At 43.7% G+C, this 24,230-nt stretch overlaps 2 protein-coding genes across 10 annotated transcripts; one reads left to right on the top strand and one right to left on the bottom strand.

Annotated features, from left to right (window-relative positions):
- Positions 1–325: 325 nt before the first annotated feature.
- Positions 326–4,401, bottom strand: RACK1 (receptor for activated C kinase 1). Its single transcript, XM_075019204.1, has 8 exons — positions 4,165–4,401; positions 3,334–3,505; positions 2,564–2,711; positions 2,131–2,226; positions 1,836–1,946; positions 1,271–1,411; positions 799–909; positions 326–461 (listed from the first exon to the last, which is right to left on the bottom strand). The coding sequence occupies exons 1-8, from the start codon at positions 4,271–4,273 to the stop codon at positions 396–398; spliced, it is 954 nt and encodes a 317-aa protein (XP_074875305.1). The 5' UTR covers positions 4,274–4,401; the 3' UTR covers positions 326–395.
- A 12-nt stretch (positions 4,402–4,413) lies between these two features.
- LOC142026240 (uncharacterized) lies at positions 4,414–24,131 on the top strand. 9 transcript variants are annotated; one of them, XM_075019164.1, is made up of 49 exons: positions 4,418–4,493; positions 4,681–5,036; positions 5,545–5,658; positions 6,386–6,967; positions 8,339–8,396; positions 8,716–8,736; positions 9,007–9,027; positions 9,134–9,154; positions 9,267–9,287; positions 9,650–9,676; positions 10,370–10,390; positions 10,959–10,979; positions 11,255–11,275; positions 11,729–11,749; positions 12,053–12,073; positions 12,365–12,385; positions 12,580–12,600; positions 12,735–12,755; positions 13,173–13,193; positions 13,631–13,651; positions 13,751–13,771; positions 14,051–14,071; positions 14,425–14,445; positions 14,590–14,610; positions 14,708–14,728; positions 14,849–14,869; positions 15,173–15,193; positions 15,697–15,717; positions 16,289–16,309; positions 16,568–16,588; positions 17,083–17,103; positions 17,382–17,402; positions 17,701–17,724; positions 18,058–18,078; positions 18,351–18,371; positions 18,473–18,493; positions 18,838–18,858; positions 19,116–19,136; positions 19,405–19,425; positions 19,694–19,714; positions 20,113–20,133; positions 20,399–20,419; positions 20,536–20,556; positions 20,698–20,718; positions 20,830–20,850; positions 21,241–21,261; positions 21,777–21,797; positions 21,895–21,915; positions 22,153–24,131. In XM_075019164.1, the coding sequence occupies exons 5-49, from the start codon at positions 8,384–8,386 to the stop codon at positions 22,662–22,664; spliced, it is 1,437 nt and encodes a 478-aa protein (XP_074875265.1). In that variant the 5' UTR covers positions 4,418–4,493; positions 4,681–5,036; positions 5,545–5,658; positions 6,386–6,967; positions 8,339–8,383; the 3' UTR covers positions 22,665–24,131. The 9 variants fall into 9 exon arrangements, with proteins under 9 accessions (XP_074875264.1, XP_074875265.1, XP_074875269.1 ...); XM_075019163.1 differs by having other exon boundaries at positions 4,414–4,473; positions 4,681–5,658; XM_075019168.1 differs by having other exon boundaries at positions 4,681–5,658; positions 9,010–9,027; positions 9,270–9,287.
- The last annotated feature ends 99 nt before the right edge of the window (positions 24,132–24,230 follow it).

The following is a 24,230-nucleotide window of genomic DNA, read 5'->3' as shown; positions in this document are numbered from 1 at the left end:
CTATGCTGCCTGCAATCATGTTGTTCTTTCCCTCCGCTATTATTTTTCTGCATCACAGGTTTTTAACTCATGAGCCGATTTGTCTGCCATAGCTCTCAAAAAATTCTGCTGGTCCACCCATCCTCATCCCCAAGCCCTGTCCCACCACCATGTCCCCAGCCTTGAAGGCATGGGGACAAATTTTTGTGGACCTAAAGCCCCTTCCCGTCAGGGATGTGGGGGTTTTTATTTCTCCCTCTGTGTCCACCTGGAGTAAAGCTCCAACCCCGGATCGGATCTTCCATGAACCTCCAGGTTGTGGGATGACCCAACAGTGGACACAAGCTGGCCATGAGCTCGATAGAGCACTTTTTTTTTTTTATTGTTTTTTGTACACAAAATCTACGGTTTCTCGCTCATCTGGTCCCGATGGTGACTTGCCACACCCGGACAAGGTTGTCTGTGTAGCCAGCAAACAGGGTCTACGGAGAGAAAGAGAGTCGGGTCACGGGAAGGGTTGGGTGGCCAACAAGGTGAGACCTTGGGACACAAGGACAAAGGACTCCAGTCCTCGGAGGGCAAATCCCAAATCAGAGGAGGGACCACCATCAGCCCCAGACATTGGGGAGATAAAGATCTCAAAGGTCGAGAGGGGACCCAGGGAAGGAAGGGACCGAAGAAGTAGAGATGTGACCCAGGAGCGGAGCACAAGTGTCCTCACGGTCCTTCTGCTCCACAAGCAGCAGGAGGGTCCCCCCAAAATCCTCATGCCCCAGGGCTGGGATGCTGGCGGAGGGAGAAAGGGATGATGGTTCTTACCTGCCCATCTGCGGACCAGGCCAGGGAAGTGCACTGGGGTGGTTCGGCTTTGCTGCTGGTGCTGATCACCTCCTGCTTCAGCTCATCCACGATGATTTTACCTTCCAGGTCCTGCAGGAGAAAAGAACATTAAGGACCAAGGGGAGACTCCCATGACCGAATCCAACCCAATTCCAGAACGCCGTGAGGGTCGCTCAGAAACAGCCTCTGGATTTCCGCACAGAAATGCAGTCAGATGGCATCAAAATTGTTTCATCACAGCACAGCAGCTCTGCCCTACGGCCGCCGCAACCCTCCTTGGCTGGGGGACAAGACCACGCTGGGGATGCTCCTCCTCTGAGATCTGTGATCCAAAGTAAGGATCTTGACCACGACGACGACTCCAAACCCAAGACAACCCAAAAGTGAGTCTTCTGGAGGAACCCTGCCCAGACAGGGACAGAAGGGGGCTGAGGACCGAGCGGTGACGTACCCAAATCTTGATGCTGGGTCCGGTGGCAGCACAGAGCCAGTAGCGGTTGGGGCTGAAGCACAGGGCGTTGATGATGTCTCCTCCGTCCAAGGTGTAGAGGTGTTTGCCTTCGTTCAAGTCCCACAGCATGGCCTGGCCATCCTGGGGGGCAGGAGGAGGACTCAAGAACAAACCCCAGCACTCGTCACCCGCCCCAGGGAGGCCTTTTTCCCACCCCGACCATGGTTAAGCTGGAGCACTTTGCCAGAAGCCAGCACAGATACGGAAAAGCTAAAAGAGGCAGCAGGAAAATTCAAAGAAAACGCATCAAGGGCTGAAATAAAGAGTTAAAGGAGGTCCCTGGAGCTGGGTGAGCATCTTTGTCGTGGTCTTCCCTCCTTGCTTGACATCCGGGACTGTCAAGTCAGGCCAGATCTTTGGGCTGTTATGACCTCACTCAAGCCATGACCAAGATATGGAGCCCGTTCTTGGGGTGGGAGACACAGAAATGAGTCAGAACTGCTGGTGGGACACCAAGATCTTGTCTTGGGGCCTCAGCCTTCCCCCTCAACCCTGTGACACGTACCTTGCCGCCAGAGGCACAGAGGGAGCCATCGGGGGAGACAGTCACCGTGTTCAGGTAGCCCGTGTGCCCAATGTGGTTAGTCTTCAGCTTGCAGTTAGCCAAATTCCAAACCTGGGTGGGCAAAAAAACACAGGAGCAGGAGGGGGGGATTAAACATTGCTACTGCACCCCAGTTCTGGGGATATAGGGGAAAAAAACCCCTTCCCTGGAGCAGTCTGGCTGCTCCGATCCTCCCCCCGCCATTGCAGGGACCTCAGAGAAGGGCTCGCTGTCCGGGAAGGAGATCCCACCTCACCTTCACCAGCTTGTCCCAGCCGCAGGAGACGATGATGGGATTGCTGCTGTTCGGAGAGAAACGCACGCATGACACCCACTCCGAGTGACTCTCATCCTGGGGAAGAGGAACGATGCTGGGTTCACGGCGAGGAAACGCGGCCAAGTCTTCCCCACCCCATCCACGGGGCGCTGCAAGATCAAACCTGCTGCATCCCGTTGCTCCAAAGCTTTCCCACCTCATCCCCCATCCCTCATAATTGCAGGACTTGTCCTCAGACACCCCCCCGCTCCCCAGGGAGAGGTCAGCAGGCAACATCTTGCTTCTAATAATTACAACAGGGTTGGGAGACCTGAATTCTTGATCAAAAGCGGTGGGAGTGGACCTAAAACCAAGTCCAGGGAGGTGCTTTCTCATGGAGGGCTGATTTGGAAGCCCACCTTCCCCGGCTCACCTGCACAGTGTACTTGCAGACACCCAAGGTGTTCCAGAGCTTAATGGTCTTGTCCCTGGAGCCCGAAACGATCTGGCGGTTGTCAGAGGAGAAGGCCACGCTCAGGACGTCCTTTGTGTGACCCACAAAACGACGGGTGGTGGTGCCACTGAAGGAAGACCAAGAGACAATGGGAGATCTCGCAGACAAATTCCGCAAAAGAGGGGAGGAAAATTCAAAGATTTGAAGGAAAAAGAAACACAAAGTGGTCTATGAAAGGGTAAGGAATGATGGTTCCCTTTTTCCTTCAAAAGAACAACTTTAGAGAAGGATTGGGGGAATCAGGATGAATTTATTGCGTGTGCACGCCTGGCTCTGCAAATCCCTGACCCTCTTCTGCTTGTACAAATTCAGCCCAAAATGACCCAAAAAGAAAAGCCTGAACCTCCTTGTCCCACTTCTCCAATGCTTCTCTCCCATCATAATTGCAGGACGTGTCTTCAGATCTCGGAGATCAGCAGACTTTGTCAGATATAATCATCAGGAGAGGGAGCCGAGGAAAAGCAGCCAAACCCCCCCAATTCCGGACTCCGTTCCAAATCATGGCACCGCCCACAGAAAACTCCCCCCTGCTGGGATTTATCTTCCAACCCAAAAGCAAATAATCTCTGTTTCAAGGTGCACTGATGACCTCGTCCCCTCTCCCAGCGCCCAAATGAAGCAGAGAGCCACGCTACACCTCCCCATACCCCCCAAAACACCCTCATCCCTGCCATGTCCCCATGGCTCACGTGGTGAGGTCCCAGAGCCGCAGGGTGCCATCCCACGAGCCAGAGAGAGCAAACTGCCCATCGGAGGAGATAACCACGTCGCTGACGAAGTGCGAGTGACCCCGCAGAGCTCGCTGCGGGATCCCATAGTTGGTCTCATCACGGGTCAGCTTCCACATGATGATGGTTTTGTCTGTAGGGGAGGCAAAGAGAGAGATAAGGGGGGGGGGGCAGGTGTCATTTCAGGGACCGCAGCCCTCTGCCTATCCCCGGCCTGTCCTTCTCCTCCCCCATGGGAATGGTGGGGGGGCTGCCAAAGAAAACGGGTTGACCAGCTCTCCCCTCCTGTCCCCCCTCCTACCTATCGCAAAGACCAGGCCCCTGCCTCCTCTCCCCTCCTCCTCCTCCGTACCTCTGCTGTCTACACCCCAGCCCCATCCCTAGGCCAGACTGCCCTAAGGTGGGGGGGGGGGGCCTCCAGCCTGTGCCCCCCATCCCTAGACCCACAGCCTCCCTACTCGCCTAATGGTCTCCCCTTGCAGGCTCATGGTAGCCCTGGGACCCCGAGATCATGGTCTCTCTTTCCCCCCACGTCCCAGAACCTTCCCTGCCCCTCTCCCCTCCGGACTCACGGTCTCCCCTCGCCTCTTCTCCCCGTGATGGTCTCCCCTCACTCCCCAAACTCGACCCATGGTCTCTCCCTGTCCCTCTCCTCAACCAGGCTAATGGTCTCCCCCCTCCCCGGGCTGATGGTCTCCTCCTAACTCCCTCACCCCCCCCCCCTCCGATGATCTCCCCCGACCCTCTTCCCCTTCCCCCCAACCCCCCACCCCGGCCAGCTCCGGCCCTCACCTCGCGAGGCGGAAAGAATCATGTCCGGGAACTGCGGCGTGGTGGCGATCTGGGTCACCCAGCCGTTGTGACCCTTCAGGGTGCCCCGCAAGGTCATCTGCTCCGTCATGGTGGCGGTGGGGCGGGAGGATGGCGGTGGATTCAACGGAGGCCACGGCCCGGTCCCGTCCGGGCCCCGACAGCAGCCGCCAGCGCGGGCAGAGAAAGAGACCGAGGCGGCTTCCGGCGGAAGCGGAAATAGCGTGTTAGCTGTACGGCAGCATGGCGGCGCGCAGGGATGCGGGGCAATATGGCGGCGTGCACGGCACTGTACGGAAAGAGGTGTAGGGGTGAGCGCTGGGGGAGGGGGGATGTAGGGAGTGTCCTGGGGGGCTGTGGGGGACAGGGGAGACATTGGGGGGCTGGAGGTGGGGTAGGGGGGTGAGGGGGGCAGGGAGGGCCTTGGGGGGGCTGGCAGGAGGGCAGAGGGTTAAGGATGTAAAACAGTTTTAAGTTCCTACGTGTTTTAAAATCCAGGCGCATGAGAAAGCGGCCTGGAAAATTCGATGCGACTCGACAGGCACGAATAGACCTGGAGGGGGAAATAATTTGGCCACATAACCCTGGAGATAAAACACCCTCGGCCGCTGATTGTCACAGCCCCCCTCACCCTGACATCTTCAGCTGCAGCCCAGGTGTTCCCAAACGCCGAAGGCGCTTCCTTCGGAGTCCTCAAAAGCCGAAGGCTTCAGCTTCTCCTGCCAGAGAAACCTCTCCCACCGCGTCGCACGGCTTGCTTGCCTGCGGAGGATTTGCTTATCGACGCTGACGAGCGATTTAGAAGTCGGTGTCAGGGTGCAACTGGGGAGCAAGTGCTTCAAAATGTCCTGGAGGTGCCACCGACCTTCCTGGCCGTCGCATTGTGTCGAGCTTTCTTGGCAGAGCCCCCCCTTCCCCGGGAGCACGCCGGTTATTTTGTCTTCTCTGAATGCTAGACCTCTGCCGCCAAAAATGAACTGGCATCTCCTTCGCCGAGATCCCCTTTTCCCTTCCTCAGGTTTCCCCGAGAGAGGCGCCTTCTGTTTCCTTACCCTGTGGCAATGTTTTTTCCTATTGCAAATCCAGAGGATTTAGTCACCACGCTGTTTGGTGCCATGCCATGGTCTCTTATCCTCCGCTTTAACCTTAACCCTCACCCTCTCGCAACCTCGGCATCGCCTGCACTTTTCACAGCGCAGTGATGCCTCTTTTTTCCAGGGGACAACTCCCCAAGATTCCCTTTTTAGCGTCATCGCAAACCCCTTCTCCGTCAGCCCATGGCCTTTGCTGGGGTTCAGAGATTCAGGAGGCTCCTCTGAATTTCATGTGTTGTTCATGTGTCCTTAACTCCTTAATTTTCAGGTTTTGGAAAGGAAGCTGCCAGCTTGTGTGTCTTGGGGACAGAGCTCCCGGCAAAGATACCACGTCCTGGTACTTAGGGTTCAAGAACTGGCATCTAATTCTCCAAGCCTCTGAGTGAGTTGTTTTGGGTTTAGCCCATTTTCTCAGCATTTCTGGGGTGGGAAATACCACTTGGCAGAAGCCAAGCCCAGAATGCTCCTTACTAGTTAGACATCTGCCCCAGTCTGGGTCGTAATGCCCTGGAAATGTCTCATTTGTCTTTGTTAACTGTATTAAGCATTTAGGCAACTGACTCAGAGACATCTGAGACAGATCAGGTGAACAGCACTGTCAAAAACTATTTTCTCTCTGTTGACTATTAAAGAAAGTGCCAGACAACTAATTCAGGGAGAGGTCAACAATTTTAGATGTCTTTCATTAACTTCATGCTGCTTTAAGGCAGAGTTAACTGGTGAAAATGAGTCTTCTAGGGATATAGCTATGGGAGTGGTCTGCATTTTGATGCTTATTTGTCTGGTTTAAGGAAAACTTGTTGCAGAGCTCTGTAAAAAAAAAAAAAATTCCTTTCAGCAAAAGAAAAAAATTTCACTTTCAAATCTGTGTCTCATCACTGTGGGGGAAGTGGAAGAGCTGCGTTTCTTTGAAGCAAGCTGAGATATATGGGGAGAGGCTAAGCTAGATGCGTTTCATGAGCTGGCTGGTTTGGGTTTTTTTAATAACCCAAAGCGATGAGAAAACCTGGCCACAGGAGGAGACTCACTCTCACTTGGTCCTGGTGAGCAGCAACAACAGAAAGGAAGGAGAAAAGCACAAGCTTATTTCACATTTCTCTCTATCTTAGGACAATGCAAACCAGAAATCGATGCTGTTGGAGAGGGAAGATTTCTGCACAAACAGGAGTTCCTTGGGATCACCACGCGTCCAAAATGCTCGGTGCTATCCACACCACTATCTATAGATGCTGAGCCCGCAGGTCCTCGCTCACAGACCCAGCTACCGTGTCCTCTAAACAACCCGTGGGAGATGCTGGCACCTCCAGAGGGTGGCCTGATGTCACCAGGTCAGACCTCTGTTTCTATTCCTCCTCGAGGATCCTGTTCCTGCGATGACTATATAGGGATCCACCAGCCCCCCCTTCCACCTCGGCATTTAAACCGGCTAAAATTAGGCAGTGGGAAGGTCCCTTCCCCGCTGCCAGCACAGCTGTCAAGCCCATGACGGCTCTTCCAGCTCAGTACAGACGCACAAAGCCGCCAGCGAGTCTGGGTACCTGCTTCCCAGGGCACTGCAGTCCCAGGACCTGCCAAAATCTCTAGCACGGATAACCCCCACGTACACAACCATCACAGCCCGCGTGCCCCGGGAGCAAAACAACCCCACTTAGGCCAACTTCAGCATTACAGAAAATCAACTGCAGGTCTTGGTAAGTCTTTTTTTTTTTTTTTTTTTTTTTTTTTCCCTTTCCACAAGCACCAGAGAGGCAGGGAAAGCATAATTTGTGGGTATCCTATTCCTGGATGCCAGTCTGGCTGCACAGGCTCTTTTGCGAAAGGCTGGGAGATGCATTTAGAAAGCAGAAGAAACGCGATATGTTTGTGATAGCTGGAAGAAGCCTAGAACAAAATGATCTTTCATTCCTGTACATGGATCTGATGATACTGAAAAACAGGAAAAGGATTAAAAGAATGAATCATAGTAATTTTTTTTTTCCTTTTAGGAAAATATCATACAGAAATAATTGGTGCCACTCTCCTTGCTCTCTCTATAAACTTAGGTCCTTATAGCAGCGTTTATCTAACTTAGCTCCTAATAGCACCTACAGTTTATGAGAGTTGTTAATATAGCACAGGAGAAACATTCAATAATTTCCTTTCCAATATGATCCGATGCCTTTTCTCACCCTGGTTTCAGACTGGTCCATTTTACCTTTCCACAGCTGCAGCTCAGCTCCTTCAGGAAGGCTTGTTGTGTTCAGGACATTGGCAGGATTATGAACACAAAAGTGAAATTATGACGACTCCCCTGTCCAGTTTGAGTGATTTAGGAAGAAAAATTCTGTCATGAACTCTGCCCTCTTTGGTGTATTGATAAGGAGCAAGCAAAGGCCACACAATCTGCACCCCTTCACCAGCCTACACCATCTGCCATGGCAATCTAAGCCTTTTTCTTTTTTATTAATAAGAAGAATCAATTCAGAACATTAGCCTGGACTAGAAATCACCACATACGCAGTGATGAGAAACAGAGCAGTAACACAGCAGAGGAGGGAAGCTCTTAGCATAATATTCAGTTTAAAACAAGCACTGCTTTTTTTGCCAAAAGAGGTGGTAGCACCACATCCTCCACGTATGGGGCTACTTCTCATGGTGGCAATAGCAGTGATAAATGTTGTTATTGAATAATTTGAGACATAGAAGGGAAATTAAGCTCATGCTCCTTTAGACAACTAAAATTAGATGTTTAAGACTGAGCTATTTGCCTTGGACCCCTTCTGTGGTCAGTGGGGTGATAGATGTTGATGGACATTCATCACAACTATAGTAGATTCCTCTTCCCTACCATACATCCGTATGTAGACCAGAAAACATCTCAAATAACAAAGTCCAATAACTGGGAAAAAGTCTCTGTGACTCCATGGTTTTCTCCCTTACTGTGTTTACTCACATGGGCAAAAATATTCCAGGCACCAGCGCATTTTCCCAGAAAACATGTTTTCCTCCGTGCCGTGTCACTGTGAAGGTCTGGTTTTTCCCTGGACGCGATGTTTTAATGATGTTCCCTCTCATCCCACCAGGCTGACAAAGCTCGTGGAGGTGGTTCTAGTTAGGAAGCAAACGTGATGATGGAGTCAGGTGCGTGAAAACATATTTATTAACAAAGCGCATGCCAAGTCCCGGTTCCTTTGGCACCCAAAAAACCAGCTTTGCCATGCCTGAGGGTGTTCAGTCCTTGCTCTGCTGGCTTTTGGGCTGCTTTTTCGATATTTCCCTAAGCCAGCTTTTCTAGTTTGATGCTTTTCTTGGCCGTTGATGAGTTGTGCTTGTTCAAGAAAGTAATATTAATGTTTAACTCCAGAGGGATGCAGCTGGGCTAGAGAGCCACTCTGGTTGTACCCACTGCGAAAAATATTTACTTTTTTTTTTTTCCCCCTCTTTATTTCTTCTTTTTAAGGGAAAAGGAGTGCAGATCTTGGTAAGTGATTTTTCCTTCTTACATCAAAACAAGTCTCATTAATATACATCTCCTATAACCTTTCTTGGCTGGGTGTGTGGCTTATTTGTAATGTCACATATTCTAGACTCTATTAGATAAACTCGTAACCAGTGTAATTTGGGGAACATTATGGTCAATAAGGGAAAAAAAAAGTCAGTACATAATCATTTTTCTAAGACAACTCCTCCAGTACAAAAAACCACAGAAGGACCCACTGGAGGCTAAATTCTTTCTCTGTCTCTCTTTTAGAAGAATGGGATGCAAAAATCAGTAAGTGTCTGGTTTTTTGTGGGGTTTTTTTTTTCTTCTTCCCTCCCTCCCCCTGATGGTAAAACCTTGGTGCTGAAGGCTTGTACTAATATTACTTTATTTTAAGGGAAGTTAACAGAAGAGTTTGGTAAGTCATTCACCTTCCTTATGCATGCCTGGGTTTGAATGTGCATGTTTCTGCAGCTGTAGCATTAGCAATGACCAACGTGTCTATATAAATTTCTCTTTATTTCATTTAGAAGAAAGCGACACAGAACTTGGTGAGTGTGGTTTTGGGGATTGTTGGGTTTGGGGTGGGGTATTTTTTTGCTGCTACTGAAGGTGGAAAAAGTTCCTTTGTATAGAGGATGGGCTCATGAAACCAGAATTGATCCTCCAGATCTTAAATTTATACCCAGATATAGTCAAGACACACAACTGAAGGAGAAGGGACCCAAACCATGGGTGCAGTATAAGCTATCCCTGTTACGCTAGGCATCTTGCTTTGGAGGAGACATGCTGTCTCTCTGCAATCCAGCGGCATTCCCTAATCTCTTCTTCGGGCTCTTGCTCGCTCGTAGAAGCATGTCGGAGGCAGAGAGCTCGTAGGACTAACCTGTATTTATTTCTCTATTATTTTTAGAGGAATGTGACACAGAAAATGGTAAGTGTCCTTCTTCCATTTAAAAGTTCTTCTGAATAATAATGACCCTCAAAACCAAACCACCTCAGTCATGCATCTTTGGAATAAAATATTTTTTACAATACATACCTTTTTTTTTCTTTTTTTTTTAAAGAAATACTTTTCTCTGTATTTGGGAATTTTTACTGTGATGCTCGGCGAGTTGTATTCTTTCTGCAAAGAAATACTTTGGGCAGGATTGCTATATGCAGTTTGTGCATATTTGTTCATTTCAGCTTCAAAAAGTGCAGAAATGGAAAGGTCTTAAAAAAGAAAACTCATTGGAAATACCTGTACTAAATAGAATAAGTCTAGATAGGGATTGTTTTGTGTCTCTAATACTAAGAACAAAAGAAATATATGGAAGTGATGAAAAATAACTTAAAGCCATTTCCCTTCTCTCTCTCTGTTTTGGGGGGACACACACAAAATGCAGAAATAGGTAAGTATCACTTTCTTATCTTGGTCCTATTGATTATGCTAAGGAGATTTGTTTAACGAACCCTGCATGAATACCCAGGATGCCACGTACATCCACAGTCCCATCTGCGCTGGGGGTCTGCCCTTGACCCTACATCATTATTTAAATGCCAAATCTGTAAAGGACGAGCTCAAGGTCAGCCCAAGAACAGATTCAAGCAGTCCTTTAACATGCATCCCGATTTATTTCTCTGTTTTAAGGTGAACTTACAGCAGAAATTGGTAAGTCACAATTTAGCTCCCATCTGATACATTTCTGTATAGCTTTGAGTCGTGTTTCAGCTGATTTACCTGGGGTTTATTCCTTTTCTCTTACCTGTTGTTAAAAAAGCAAGAGGTATTTACATTTTTAACAAGAACTAATATTAAAAAAAAGTCAACAGTACAGAAAACAGGGGGCTTGCAGGTTGCTCTAGCTAGGAAGGCAATAATATAGAGAATAAAGGGAATTTCTGAGCCAAAGACATGGACGAACATAGCCAGTGTGAAGCCCTGTGACATCGGACAGAGCCTTGGGGGATTTGGGGCTGTTGAGATCCAGCACGTGCAAAGTGCAAGACTTAATCCCTCTCACCTGGTACCTGGGTTTTGTAAAAATGCCTTTTCCAGTTCCCATTGTCCCATCTTTCATGGTAGATGTTGCAAAGAGGAGGAGATATGTTGAGCATTAGCTGCAGAATAGTTTTATTTTCTGAGCAAAAGAAGGGCCAGAGAGGGTATGGTGCATCCCTGGAGGTCCTTCAGAAAACCAGTATTTATTTTTCTCTTCTTCTTTTTTTATTTTTTTTAGACAACCTGACTGCAGAGCTTGGTAAGTGGCTTCCTTCCTTTTTGTCTTTATTACACTGCAGGTTTTTAGGGGAAAGAGGTGGTTATTCCCCCCCCCCCCCCAGACATAACCCCACATATGTCCAATCTGGGCTAGAAATAAAGTCAATTAATTAAAAAAACCCCATAATTTCAAATTATAATCACCAGTAAACCCAAAATTTGGAGGTGGGGGATGATGTGAGGCTCACAAGCATGAGGGAGAGCTGGCGAGCCCTTACTCACCATCGCTATTTCCTCTTTATTTTTTTCTTTTAGAGGAACGTGATAGAAAAATCAGTAAGTATCATTTTTCTTTTCTGGTCAAAGTAAAAGCTGCAGGCAATGCCAGATTGCCCTGAGGTCATCTGTGTGTTTCGGGTCTGGTTATTAAATTATTTTTTGAATATGTGGGAGGTTTGGGGTTTGCACCAAGCTGCAGAATTTGGGCTTTTTTGGCTACATGTCACCTCTCTAATCTAAAGTATAGAGGCAGCCCCATTTCCCTTATTCCCATCAGTGCCAAAGATGCAGGGACCGATTCTTTACCCGTAATATAAAGCTGTTGTCAGCAATCCCTTCCCTGTTCTTAATTACCAGCTTGTTGGTCTCGTTAGCATCAACGTGGTGCTATTATAACTTGACCCTGGGGAAAGTCAAAGGCAGCGCAAGCCACATTATCAGCCAGGTTGTGTTCACAGAGAAATAAAGGTTGATTTAAAGCTAATATTCATTTATTTCTTTTGGTTTAAGGCAAGCTCACATCAGACCTGGGTAAGTTTTATTTCATTCAAATGAAAATTATCCTTAATTATGCAAAAGTGCTGGATATAAAACATTTTTTAAAAAATGGACGATTTTGTGTTTTCATCTGCTTTAGGATGGGGTGGCTTATAGGGCGATTTTGTCCTTAAAAAACCTTATTTTTAAAATATTGTAGGGGAAGGTGTCCGTGGAATAGAATTTCCATCAGGTTTGAGTTTTGTGGTGTGAAGACAGAGCGCTGCGGGAGGGGATGGGTGCAGGAGGAGTTGCTTTGCGTTTCTCTGTATTTATTGATTATTTCTTGTCTTTTAGGTGAATGTGATGCAAAAATCAGTAAGTGCAGTTCCTCTTTCGATGAATGCAGAGGAGCGCACATGCCTGTCATTTTATCTTTGAAAATGGGAGTGGAGAGGGAGTTTCCTGCTGAAAACCTTAAAGTATTTTTTTGTAGATTGAGTAACATTCACAACAAAGCATAATTTCAAAGTATAATCATCAGTATCAAGGCAGTCTTGGGGGAAAAAAGCAATGTTACTGATCTGAGCGCTCTAGGGATGCTATAGAGCCATACACAGAGAAGAAGGAAATATTTAATAATAATTTTTCCACTTTTTTCCTTTCTAGAGGAACGTGATAGAAAAATTAGTAAGTGTCATTCTTCATTGTGCTTTTGGGGTAAACCCCCTTTGTTTTGGGGGAGGGGGAGCCTCTCTGATGCCCTGTCCTTGAAAAGTGGCAAATAAGAAAATGTTTTCCCCAAGTTTCAGCCCGGGCTTCTGCACTTCCCACAGAGAAAAACCACCCAAATAAACACAAATATTATTTTTTTCTCTTTGCAGCCAAGCTCGCAGCAGAAATACGTAAGTCCTTTTCTTTCTTTTCAAAACTAAACCAATGGTTTGAGGCTTAGAAACCTCTTTTCTAGGGTCAATTTTTGTTGCTTTACTTGAACTAATACCGTTTGGTATTTTTTTTTCCCCTTCTTATTTCAAAGGCAGACTCACCGCACTGCTTGGTAAGTCCGATTTTTGTACAGAACCTCCTGTGAGGGTTGTTTTCCTTAAATCTTTGCATGATTTTATGCAATGATGTTGGGGGAACCTTTGGAGTCCTTGGTCCAACCTCCTGGTCCTCCCCGGGGCTCGTGCCAAGGCGAGACCACTTTGCCTGGGGACAACCTCAGCTGGATGCGGCCACTTTCTATCCAGACCGAGTCGGGCTTTTCTGTTGTTCCTTACAAAAATGTGAACTCAATGTGCAGTTTTGGGGAGGTTCTTTAATAAAATATAATTAGAAAACTGAGCAAAATCAGTTTTGCAGCAGACAGTCTTTGAGCTTTGGCTTCAGGACCTGTCATCCTAGGGGAAGAGAGCAGTGTAAAAAAACAACCAAAAAAATGCTGGCTTTTATTTTTAATTTCTTTTTCTTTCAGGGGACCGAGACTCGAGGCTTCGTAAGTGACACTCTCCTCCTGACATGTAAAATCTTGGTCTAAAGGGGGATCATCCTCACTGGGCCGGTGTGTTTCCAAAAGGGTCTCTCCTCCTCAGCACCGGTTTTCTCATTTTTCCTGCATTTCTGAATTCAACACCTTACATCGCTCCTAAATGGATGTATTGCCAGAATTGGTGGTTTTCCTCACTATGATATGATATATTCACTATTATAATATATTATATTTACTGTTATAATACAATATATTATACTCACTATTCTATTTTTTATTTTATTTTATACTACCAGGCTATACATATTTTATACTATTACACTATACATTATATTATTTTCTAAAACACTATGTGAGTTTAAACCTGAGAATTATTTACACTGTATCCAGAGAGGAGAGAGAAACATCTATTTAAAATAAACTTGTTATTTCTCTCCTTTTAGGGAAACTCACTGCAGAACTTGGTAAGTAATTTTCTTTCCTGTATTATGGGGAAAGGGCAGCCAGAGGCACTGAAAACTGATCGGTATCTATTTTTCTTTATTTTCTTTGGTTTTTTGTAGCAAAATGTGATGCAACGATTAGTAAGTGACATTTCCTCGTACACCTCAAGATGGTTTGGTTGGTGTTTCAGCAATGAAGGGATGCGGGAATTTCTTAAACTAAATCTGGGTCTTGAGAAGAAATGATAGGGTTTCAAGGGCTGGGGGAACCTGAATCCAAAGTTCAGGGGGAAAAAGGAAAATATAATGCGGGGCAAATTCCCGTGGGAGGAGCCAAGATGGGCTGGAGAGGTGCAGGTTTGACTCGTGTTGTGGCATTCGGGAAATCTAACAGGAACTAATGTTATTTTCTGTTTTAAGGGATATTTACGGTGGAGCTTGGTAAGTCCATTTCCTTCCTTTTGCATTTTTTATTAGGTTTTTAAAAAAATATTAAATTTTTAATAACTAATACATTGCAAGCAAAATATTAGATTGTATTTTTAAAATACAATTATAAAAACAAACCCCAAACTTATTTCTGCCTGTTTTCCCTGTGTTTCAACCACCTGGAGAAAAACAGCATCTTAAAGGCAGAAGTAGAGAAGTGTTAAATCCCAAAATAATTAGAAATGGGAATAACATGGGCTGGAGCAGAAATCATCTTGTATTCCAAATTATTATAGATGTAACGTGTGAACGGCAGAACCACGAGAAATAACACACAATTGGTTTTTTTTTTCATTCATTTTTAGGAGAGCGGCACACAAAAATAGGTAGGTTTTCTGTTCCCCTGCCCAGCAAATCTCTGGATGAATTTCTCAGGAGGAAATCACACCATCCATTGCCTGTGTATTTACAGGAAAATAAAAAAGCCTTGCCTTAAAACTAACTTTTATGTTTTTTCCCTCTTTTTTCAGGTGAACTGACTGCAGACGTCGGTAAGTCATTTTCCCGTTAATCTTGCTTTTGGTGGAAATTATACGTGAAGATAGGCACCGAGTAATGTAATAATCATTTATTTCTGTTTATTTTTAGGGGACTGCAATAGAAAACTTCGTAAGTGCCTTTTTGTAATTGTGAGAATTAACCCTGAGAATTTTGTCATCTATTATGTCATCAATAAGAGAGGAACGTCATGAAATTCCTGTTTTGTTTTTTTTTTTCCTCTATTTTAAGGGCAACATGCAGCAGAACTTGGTAAGGAATTTCACTGTTTTGCTCGAAATGGATTTTTTTTTTTTGCATATCTGAAGTTTTTAAGGGGATAATTTCTATTTTAATCAAGTTTAGCAGTATGTACGCACAAGCTAAGATAAATATATTCCATAATATATATTATTGTATGATAGATTATATGATAGATATTCCACAAAATACAATTTCCGAGCAACATTATAGATAGAAAAACAGCTTCAGAATAAACCCTTGGCAGAACTTGACTTCAACACTTGTAGAACACAACTATGCACTAATTTGTTTTTATTTCTTTATCATTTTTAGAGGAACGGGACGAGAAAATCAGTAAGTATCGCCCTGCTTTGCGAGCCACATGGCCGGGCTCAATGTTATCCTTGCAGCTCATTTCCTATTTTTATGGATGAGCTCATAGGCAACACGAGCTCGTAACTGCCCAGGAGGAAGGGAATAAATATAAAATACGGGCTGCAGACAGCAACAACCAAACCTGCAGAGCAGAAAAACCTGAGTGACAATCAATACTTGCTTTTTTTGCCAGATCAGGCATTTTCTTTCCTCCTGTAAAAACCCATTGGGATGCTTATTGCATCACATTTGGATTTGCAGGGTTGCTTGAGCCTGTTTTTCACCTGCAGGTATTCATTTAGCCAAGGCTTGATGCATTTTTAAGCAGCAGGCAGTGATGGTAGTAAAAAGATAAAATCATTTAAAGACCCAAAAAGCTGCACTGATAATGTAGGGACACAATGTGAAGACAAAAGCAGTGATTCCTTGTTATTTATCCCCGCCCCCCTCTCTTTTTTTTTTTTTTTTTTCCTCTCTTTTAGGGGAAAATGAAGTGGAGATAAGTGAGTGTCATTTTTCTATGCTTTGTGGTTTGTGGGGGGCTCTTGCTTAACCCAAATGCTGAAGAAGCAGTTGATTTAAAATCCAATATACACAATAGAAAAGGGTTTTCTCTGTAGAATTTCCCTGAGAAAGCCGTATACGGGAGTGAGAAAAACAAGAATTTGGGGCTTGAATGGTACAAGCTATTTCAGTTCCTTGCTAAAGAGTAAAAGTGAATGGAAAGGGGGGTGGAGTGAAATAAAAATTATGGTTTTCCAATGCCCCAGTTGTGGGATGGGGTCGGGGCTATGCGTGGGACCCCAAATTCTGCCACTGTCAAATTGGCTTCAGGCTCAGCCAGGGAACAAACCCAGCATGTCCAAGAACTTTTTAATGTATATTTATTATATTTACATTTATATTTTATAATATATTCATGTATTACAAATATATATAATTTATGTTATAGACACGGAAATAACAATAATAGTAATTTTATATTATATATTTATCATTATAAATTGTATAATATATATAATTCTGGTGTTATAAAGTTCTGCTTTGAACTCATAAGTCTTTCTCCGCTTTAAGGGCGCCTTACTGAGCTGCTGGGTAAGTGCATTTCCTTCCCATCCCCATCAGCATACAGATGGTGCAGATGCTGCCGGGTTATTTGGTTGCACCGATGGCTTTTTTTCATCTCTTTTAGCAGAAGTACTGCTACGCCAAAAGCAGCTATAATTTATCAAAATGTAATTGGGAAAAAATAACAGCTAGGAAATACAAGATTGCTGGAGTCAAGGCTTTGAAAGAGGTGCTTTAGCAAAGTCCCGCAGAAAAAATGGTAATAATTTCCATTTCTGTTTGCAGAGGACCGGGATTCGGAAGTTCGTAAGTCTATTTGTGTGTCTCGGAGAAGTGAATCCTCTGTGGGAAGCGGGATCCCCTAAAATGGGTTGTGCTGGTGCTCACTTTCACCAAAGAAATATGTTTGATTTAATTATTAGTTCAAAAAATGTATGTATATTTGGAGAAAATACTCCATGAAATATATCAGGTCTTAGAGGAAAATGTCCTGGAGATCTGATTCTCTGTCCTAAATTATTGGAAGAGTTTCTGTTCATTTTTTATTTGCAAGATTTTATCGCATGGATTTTTTTCTTGCCCTTCCATGGAGCAATAAGCACGAAATTTTAGAGCCTTGCCCTGCAAGTGTCCTCGATGCAGAAATAAAAAGAGAACTATCAGTAGTTGCGTGTGCATAACCAGTGCTTTTTTTGCTAAGCTCGGTGACTCTCTTCTGCAGAGCTCTTGTGTAGTAAAAATCTAAAATTGGAGAAAAACAGGGTTTTATTCATTTCTATTCCTTTTTGTTTCCTTTTTAGGAAAACAGAATGCTGTCATTAGTAAGTGTCATTCTTCCTCTCTGAGAAATGCGATGCTTGGGGGTCACGAGCAGGATGATGTTGCTGCTACTGTTTTGGCTTAGTATTTTGGTCGAAATACCATAAATTAACTGAATTAAGTAAAAAAAAAAAAAAAAAAAAAAGGTGAATTAAGAGTCATGACAGTATCTGGCCACGTTAGCGGATTTGGTTACCTTGAGTTCCCCCGTCAAGACCCTCTCATATCCATGGGAAGGCAAAACACTGATGAGAACAAATTTTATTTTCTCCTTTTTAAGGAAAATTAACGGAAGAGCTTGGTAAGGCATTTTTATTCCTTTTACAAAACTGATTTGGGATATTTTTGGTGGGTTTTGTTGCTTTTTCTTATAATTCGGGTTGGCTGGTTGTATATAGTTTTTGAGATAACTGTAGAAGCAGATGGTGAAAGGGCTACTGCAGGTGACTTTTAAAAACAAAATAGTAACAGATAACAGTAACGCACAAAAAAAAAATAGCAATGGAATAGAAATGAGCTTGTATCCCGATACAAAAATCTGCGGTACAAAAAGAAAATCTGTGTTTCACCTTTTTCTTTTTCTCTTTTCTTTTTGTTAGAGGAATTAAAGGATCGGAAAGCTGGTAAGTGATATTTTCCTGCTGTTCTAAGAAATTTAGAAAGTTCAAGAGTGTTTGTAATTACTTATTTTATAATATATTAATATTTATAATATATTATTTACTTTACTATGTTTGTGTGTGTATATATTTAAAAAAAAGTGTGTGTGTGTGATATATGTGTTAATTTCCAGACTAAAATGTAATTTAATGATGGGACTGAAACAAAATCTATGGGAGTCATGATTTTTTTCTTAAAATGCCTTCAAAGTGGTAGGACATAGAACACTTGGATGATATGCTTGGGCATATTTAGGGCTGGTGATGCCAAATTGATTCTTCTCATTCCTTTTGCAGATGAGTCTTCTGAGGAGCTTGGTAAATCTTTCTTTTCCTTTTAATTTGACAAAAAGGGGATGGATCAAGTTTTGTGATATAAATCTTGTTACGTGCATGTTAGGTTGACGTGGCTGGATTTTTTTTTTTCTTTAAAAAAAAATATGGTGTGTGTTTAATATAAGTTGCAAGCTCATTTCAAATCATAGTAATGAATGCAAATAATATCTGGAACAGGGATGCCACTAAAATGATAGAGGCTAATAAGAATTCTGATTTTTTTTTCTCCCCTCTTTTTTTTCTTTTGTTCCCAGAGGAGAGTGATACAGAAAGGGGTAAGCATCATTTTCCATCCTGCCAAGGCAGAAAAACATTTTGCTTTGAAGGAAGCCTCCTTAAGTATGTGATGAAAATTTTCTGTTTTTCCTCTTTTAAGACAAACTCACTGAAGAACTTGGTAAGTAGTTTCCTTCCTGCACCAACACCAAATACTCAACATTTATTTTCACCTTTTCTGTTGGATTTGAGTTTGGTCAGAAGCTTTGTGGTCTGTTATCACAACAAATGGATGAAGTGGGCGTCAGCAAAGTATAATACTGAAAAATTTAAAAAGAAACTGAATTTTACATCCTAAGCAAAAGCAGCTTTTTACATTTCTCCACAATTTAATGCAATAACTGCAAAAGTGGAGGAACTTTGGTTCTTCAAATAGTGAACAGAATAGATAAATAGTAGAGGAGGAGAAAATATCTGGGGAATAAACAGATTCTAATGGAAATCCATGGTTTTCTCTCTCTTAAGATGAAGTCACGGAAGAACTTGGTATGTGATTTTTTATTTTTTTTTTAACCTTTAACAAAAGCTTTTCTAAAGCTTTCTGAGTTTTCTTTGTTGCCCAGATATTAACTCTAACATAACAAGAAATAGAGGCTTAGATAGAGGGAAATGAGAGCCAACAGGAAATGGAATTTCATATAATAAATTACTAACAAATAAAGGTGTTTGGGAAAAGTCCTGCCTCTGATATCAACAGATACTTTTAAATTATATTTCATCTTGGTTTTCTTCCTTGTTTTTAGGGGAACGTGATAAAAAAATAGGTGGGTATTGTCATTTCCCAGGTCCTTTTGGGCATATTTGGGTGCTCTGGATGGGATCAGAGCGGAGGGATCCTGGCTGTGTTATCCCAATCCCTGGAATAGCCGAGGGAGCTGCTTTTCCACCCCTAAATACCAAATTCCCTCACTGTTGTTTGAATATTGGGAGAGTTCATGAGATTTCTTTCAAGATCTTGTATTCTTTCAGCCCGCCCGAGGTACCAGTTGAGCAAAGAAATCCTAATTATTTCATTTATTTCTTTCCTTTAAGAGGAAATCACTGAAGAGCTTGGTAAGTCATTTCTCTTTCCTTTCTCTCTTATATTTTCCTCCCTGTTACTCTCTTACATTGTTTTGAGTTTTGTATTTTCTTTTTTATCTCAGTTTAGAAAAAAGAAATCATGGGCAAAGTAAAAAATAATAATAATAACACTAATCAACAGTACAGCATTGCGGGGAAATTGTCCAGTTGCAATTTGTAGGTGATACAAAACCTCAAAAAAATTAGGTAGGACACTTTTAAGATTTGGGTTTTCTTCCGTTTTTTTTCCTTTTTTCAGCTGAACAGACTGCACGGATCAGTAAGTGTTGTTCTCTCTGCCTTTAATAGGAGGGGAAAGCATGTGGGGGTGTAAATATTGCTCTGAAATAGAGGTCTTTTCCTTTAATATGAGATAAAAGGGCTGTTCAAAAACTTCACATCCTTGGATGTTACTTATTGCTTCTCTCCGTTCTCCCTGGGCCGCCCAAATGTCTTTCTGTGTTACATTTTGGATAATAAGGAGTTATTTTGGGTCAGTTTTCTGTTGCCGAGGGCTCTCTTTGATTCAGTGTGCTTAACTCCACTGAGAGCAATTAAAATTAAAAATCCGGAAATGTGTTCTTGAAGAGAAATGTAGAATCCCCCAGCGAACCACTTAGTGCGTATCTGTAGGGAAGAAAATATAATTAAAACCCATTTTCCTTTTGCTGTTTCTAGATGAACTCACTACAGAGCTGGGTAAGTCCTTTTAAAAAAATCACATTTGTGCAAATATCTTGTTTCTGTTTAGTTTGGGTTTTGGTAGGAGCAAGTCATGACCTTTGCTTTAAGATTAGGAAAGTCAATTAGGGGGTGGGTTAATCTATATAAAATCTGAGGCAAAATGTGAATTACAATTCTAATTCTCTATATGGAATGGAAAAATAGCAGATTCATCTCTAGATGATGAACACACACACAGAAGGGGGAGTACTTAGGAATAACTTTTTTTTCTCTTTTTTAGGAGAACGTGATACCAAAATTGGTACGTGTCCACCTCCTTCCTGAATCCCACAGAACTCAGTGCATGGGATCATGACTTTTATTTTAATTATAATAATGATAATAATAAAAATCAGTATTTTTTTTTCTTTTTTTAAGACAAACTGTCTGCAGAAATTGGTAAGTGTTTTTCTCTGCCTTCCAACAAAACAAATACACACAGTCTGTGGACTGTATTTTGCTTTTATCTTTTATATGAAGGAGAAATATAGCTTATAACAACTTTTGATTTTTATTTTTTTCTTGTTTTCCTTTATTTAGAAAAACGTGATAGAAAAATTGGTGAGTATCAGACTTCTTCCCAAGACATGAACTTAGTGTGTTTTTAAGATCTGTGTGATCACCTCAGTGTGAATTGTAATGGAAATCCTTTCTTTTTTTCTGTCTTTTCAGATGAACTCAGTGCAGAGCTTGGTAAGCCACTTCGTTTGCAGGAAAGAAAGATACACAAGCCTGTGTTTGTCTTCTATATTTTTTTTTTTATTGCTTATGCTTTTTTCTGAGCTACTTTGGGGAATTTTACAGAAACCTGGGCTAATGAGGATAAAGTAGAAAGATGCATGCATTATATAATATATTATATTTTTTACATTATATATTATATCTAATTATTCTACTATGTAATAATATATTAATATATTATTATAACAATATTAGTAACATATAACTATATAATCAATGCAAACAATAATAATCCCTAGGCACAGAAATATATTTTTGCTGTGGGAGCCAAGAAAGTCTTAGAAAGTCGTAACACAAAAAGGAAGAGAAATGTGCAATAATTTCTATCGTTTCTCTTTTCAGAGGAATACAAAGCAAAAATGCGTGAGTGTCCCTTTCCTCATCTTCTGGAGCAGTAAAGCATGTGTGAGGTTTTGGGGGCATTTTGGAATAGCTGGGCTGTGAGATTTTTCTCTTTTTAACTTCTGTGGACTTCAGCGTCGTGGAGATCACCTGCAAAAGGTGAAAATATTGGTCATGACTTTCCAGAGCACCCACGCACCTTCCTCCCTCTGCAAACTATACAAGCGGTGCCCTCTAATTGTAGCAGAAATTCCTGGTATGACCAATTACAGCTTTTTTTTCTGCGTGGTGACTTCTACCTGTTAGTTTAAACCATCCTTTTTTTTTTTTTCTGAGATTTAATCTAAATGACAAGTCACATTACAGACACAAGTCTCAATGAGGTCTTATTTCACAACAGTTTAATCTCATGCTAGGAAGAAAAAACCACTTTGAAGGGGGGAAGGAAGGAAATAAAAAATTGGCATGAACTGGAGGCATCTTTGGAATAAAAATCCCTCATTGACATGACTTTTTAATTTTTTTTTTCTTTTAAGGAAAATGCATTGCAGAGCACAGTAAGTACATTTTTCTCCCTTCTACAAATACCCCTTTTGCTTTTGGATTTAAGTTTACAATGTCATTAATAACTAATTTTTTATTGTGCCTTTTTAGGGAAAGAGGAAGAAAAAATGGGTAAGTAATTTAGAGAAAGAGGAAGAAAAAAATGGGTAAGTGATTTGGTACTCTGGCTTGCTGACTGGTGTCACGTATATGTGTAGGGAAAGCTGCACATCAAGTTATCGAGCCTTGAACTACGGAAAGACAAAACACCCTCTTAGATTTCCAAGAAGACACCAGTCACCGGGCAAAGGGCATGCTAAATAAGTTTTTTCATTCTCTTTTTCTCGCCCTCTCCTTCTTCTTCCACAGCAAACGTGACGCTGGACCCGGAGACAGCCCACCCTCGCCTCATCCTCTCCAAGGACCAGAAGAGCGTGAGATGGGAATACATGCTGCAGGAGTCTCCCGACAGCCCTGAGCGGTTTGACGCCGATCCTTGCGTACTGGGTTGCGAAGCCTTCACCTCCGGGAGACACTACTGGGTGGTGGATGTAGCCGAGGGACAGTACTGCGCCGTCGGGGTCAGCAAAGAGTCTCTGCAGAGGAAGGCACCCGTCAGCTTTAATCCCGAGGAAGGGATCTGGGCGGTGCAGCAATGGGGATTTAAGAACCGTGCCCTCACCTCCCCTCCAACCCTCCTTAACCTGCCACGGGTCCCCAAAAAGATCCGGATCTCTCTAGACTACGAATGGGGGGAGGTGGCGTTTTTCGACGTTGAGAACAAAATACCGATCTTCACTTTTCCTCCGGCTTCCTTCGCTGGGGAGCGGATCCGACCGTGGTTCTGGGTGGAGTTGGGCTCAATCTCTCTGGTCCGATGAACCTTGCGTTCCTCCTTGTGCAGAGAGTTTAGCGCCGGCAGTGAGCGGGTGGCTTGAAGGGCAAGAGGAGTGGTGGAAGCACCTTCCTCCATCCAGACACCAAGAGCTAGGTGGTTAAGAGCAGCAGGATAGAGACCAGGATAGAAATGCTCTCAGGAAGAGCAGCATCAAACCTCATTCTCCCCCATTCCCAATCGAGTGCTGCAACCGTCATCGTGCAAAGGAAAGGCAGCCCATCCTGCATGTCCTCAACATACGGTGGCAGAAGGTCTGCCTAGCTTGTAGTTGCAGTTCCACATAGAGGAACATCAAATGACCTGCAGAGAGATGTAGGCTTCTCCTTTGGTTGATGAAAAGAGGTGGGCACCAGGGTAGGTCACTGTTCACGCTGCCTGTGTCACCTGAGTGGGAGTGCAGGCTCCCACCAGCGTTTTCTTCTCATCAGTTGGTGGCTGATGTGTAGATTTCAACCATTTGAGCCGCTTTTATAGTAGGCAGAGGGAAATAAGTGCTTCTGGTGAGCAGCTCATCTCATCCAGACATAGACATCAAAATAGGACAGGCAAATCGTGCTTTCTCTGTGCCTATCTCTCTTCACCAACTGTTGAAGGACTCTCTTCACCAACTGTTGAAGAAGTCTACGCTTGGAAGAGATTAAACAACTCTCCTTCGCCCAACCTGCGTACGAATCCAGGCCCTTTGCCCTTGGCCAAAGAAAGGACATGGAAAACCCTCTGTGACTGTCCTCAGAGCTCCAAGGTCAATGCTTGTCATTGCCTGATCAAGAGCCTGATCAATGCTGACAGCTTTGTCCACCGACATCTCCACAGCTTTCCTCCCCAAACGCTCCAGCCACTGTGCTGCTGGTCGAGGCATTGCTCCTGTAATCCTTTATTCCAGAGCTGGATGCAGCCAGGTCCTCTGGCAGGGCTTAAATCTGGTCCGGGCAGATGATTTTATTCCAGCTGGATTAGCCAGAGTCCATGAGTTTAGCTCAGCCTTTGGGAGAAGTGAGAGAAGGCTGGATTCAAGACCAAGCAGGCATCATGCCCTCAGGTGAAAACTGGGGTGCCAAACATCCAGACCATATGGATTAAAGGTTTAAAGAGGCTCCTGCCAGCATAGAGCTCTGCATCCTGTTGCCAGTAAAGCTTCCAGTGAGGTACTGGGAGCTCTAAAACTAGATTCATGGAGAGGGTCAAGCCAGTGCTTGAGAACAGCATGGGGCCAGCCGTGCTGGAAGGTGGGCGATTAGGGACATCTCTAAAGCTGCTAGAGGGGATGGATGCGACGGTCTTCCCCTTTCACGACATCTCGCTGCACTTTAATAACACCAGTGAATTCCTCTTTAATCCCTGCTTGTTCTTAGCCACCTGTAAAGCCTTAAATCTTGTCTTTTGCCCCACCATGGGACAGCCAACTCATTGTTCCCATCTGACAATAAACCACTTGAGACTCGCCAGAGAATTTGATTCCTTTTTCCAGCTGGTTCAACGTGGAGGCCCTCCTGGCCCTCTTGGATGATGCCTGCAGCCCGTATGATCTCTCCTTGCAGGCATCTTGCCC

Source organism: Buteo buteo, chromosome 32 (genome assembly GCF_964188355.1).
Source record: "Buteo buteo chromosome 32, bButBut1.hap1.1, whole genome shotgun sequence".
NCBI lineage: Eukaryota > Metazoa > Chordata > Aves > Accipitriformes > Accipitridae > Buteo > Buteo buteo.
This window is presented reverse-complemented; position numbering and strand designations above follow the sequence as displayed.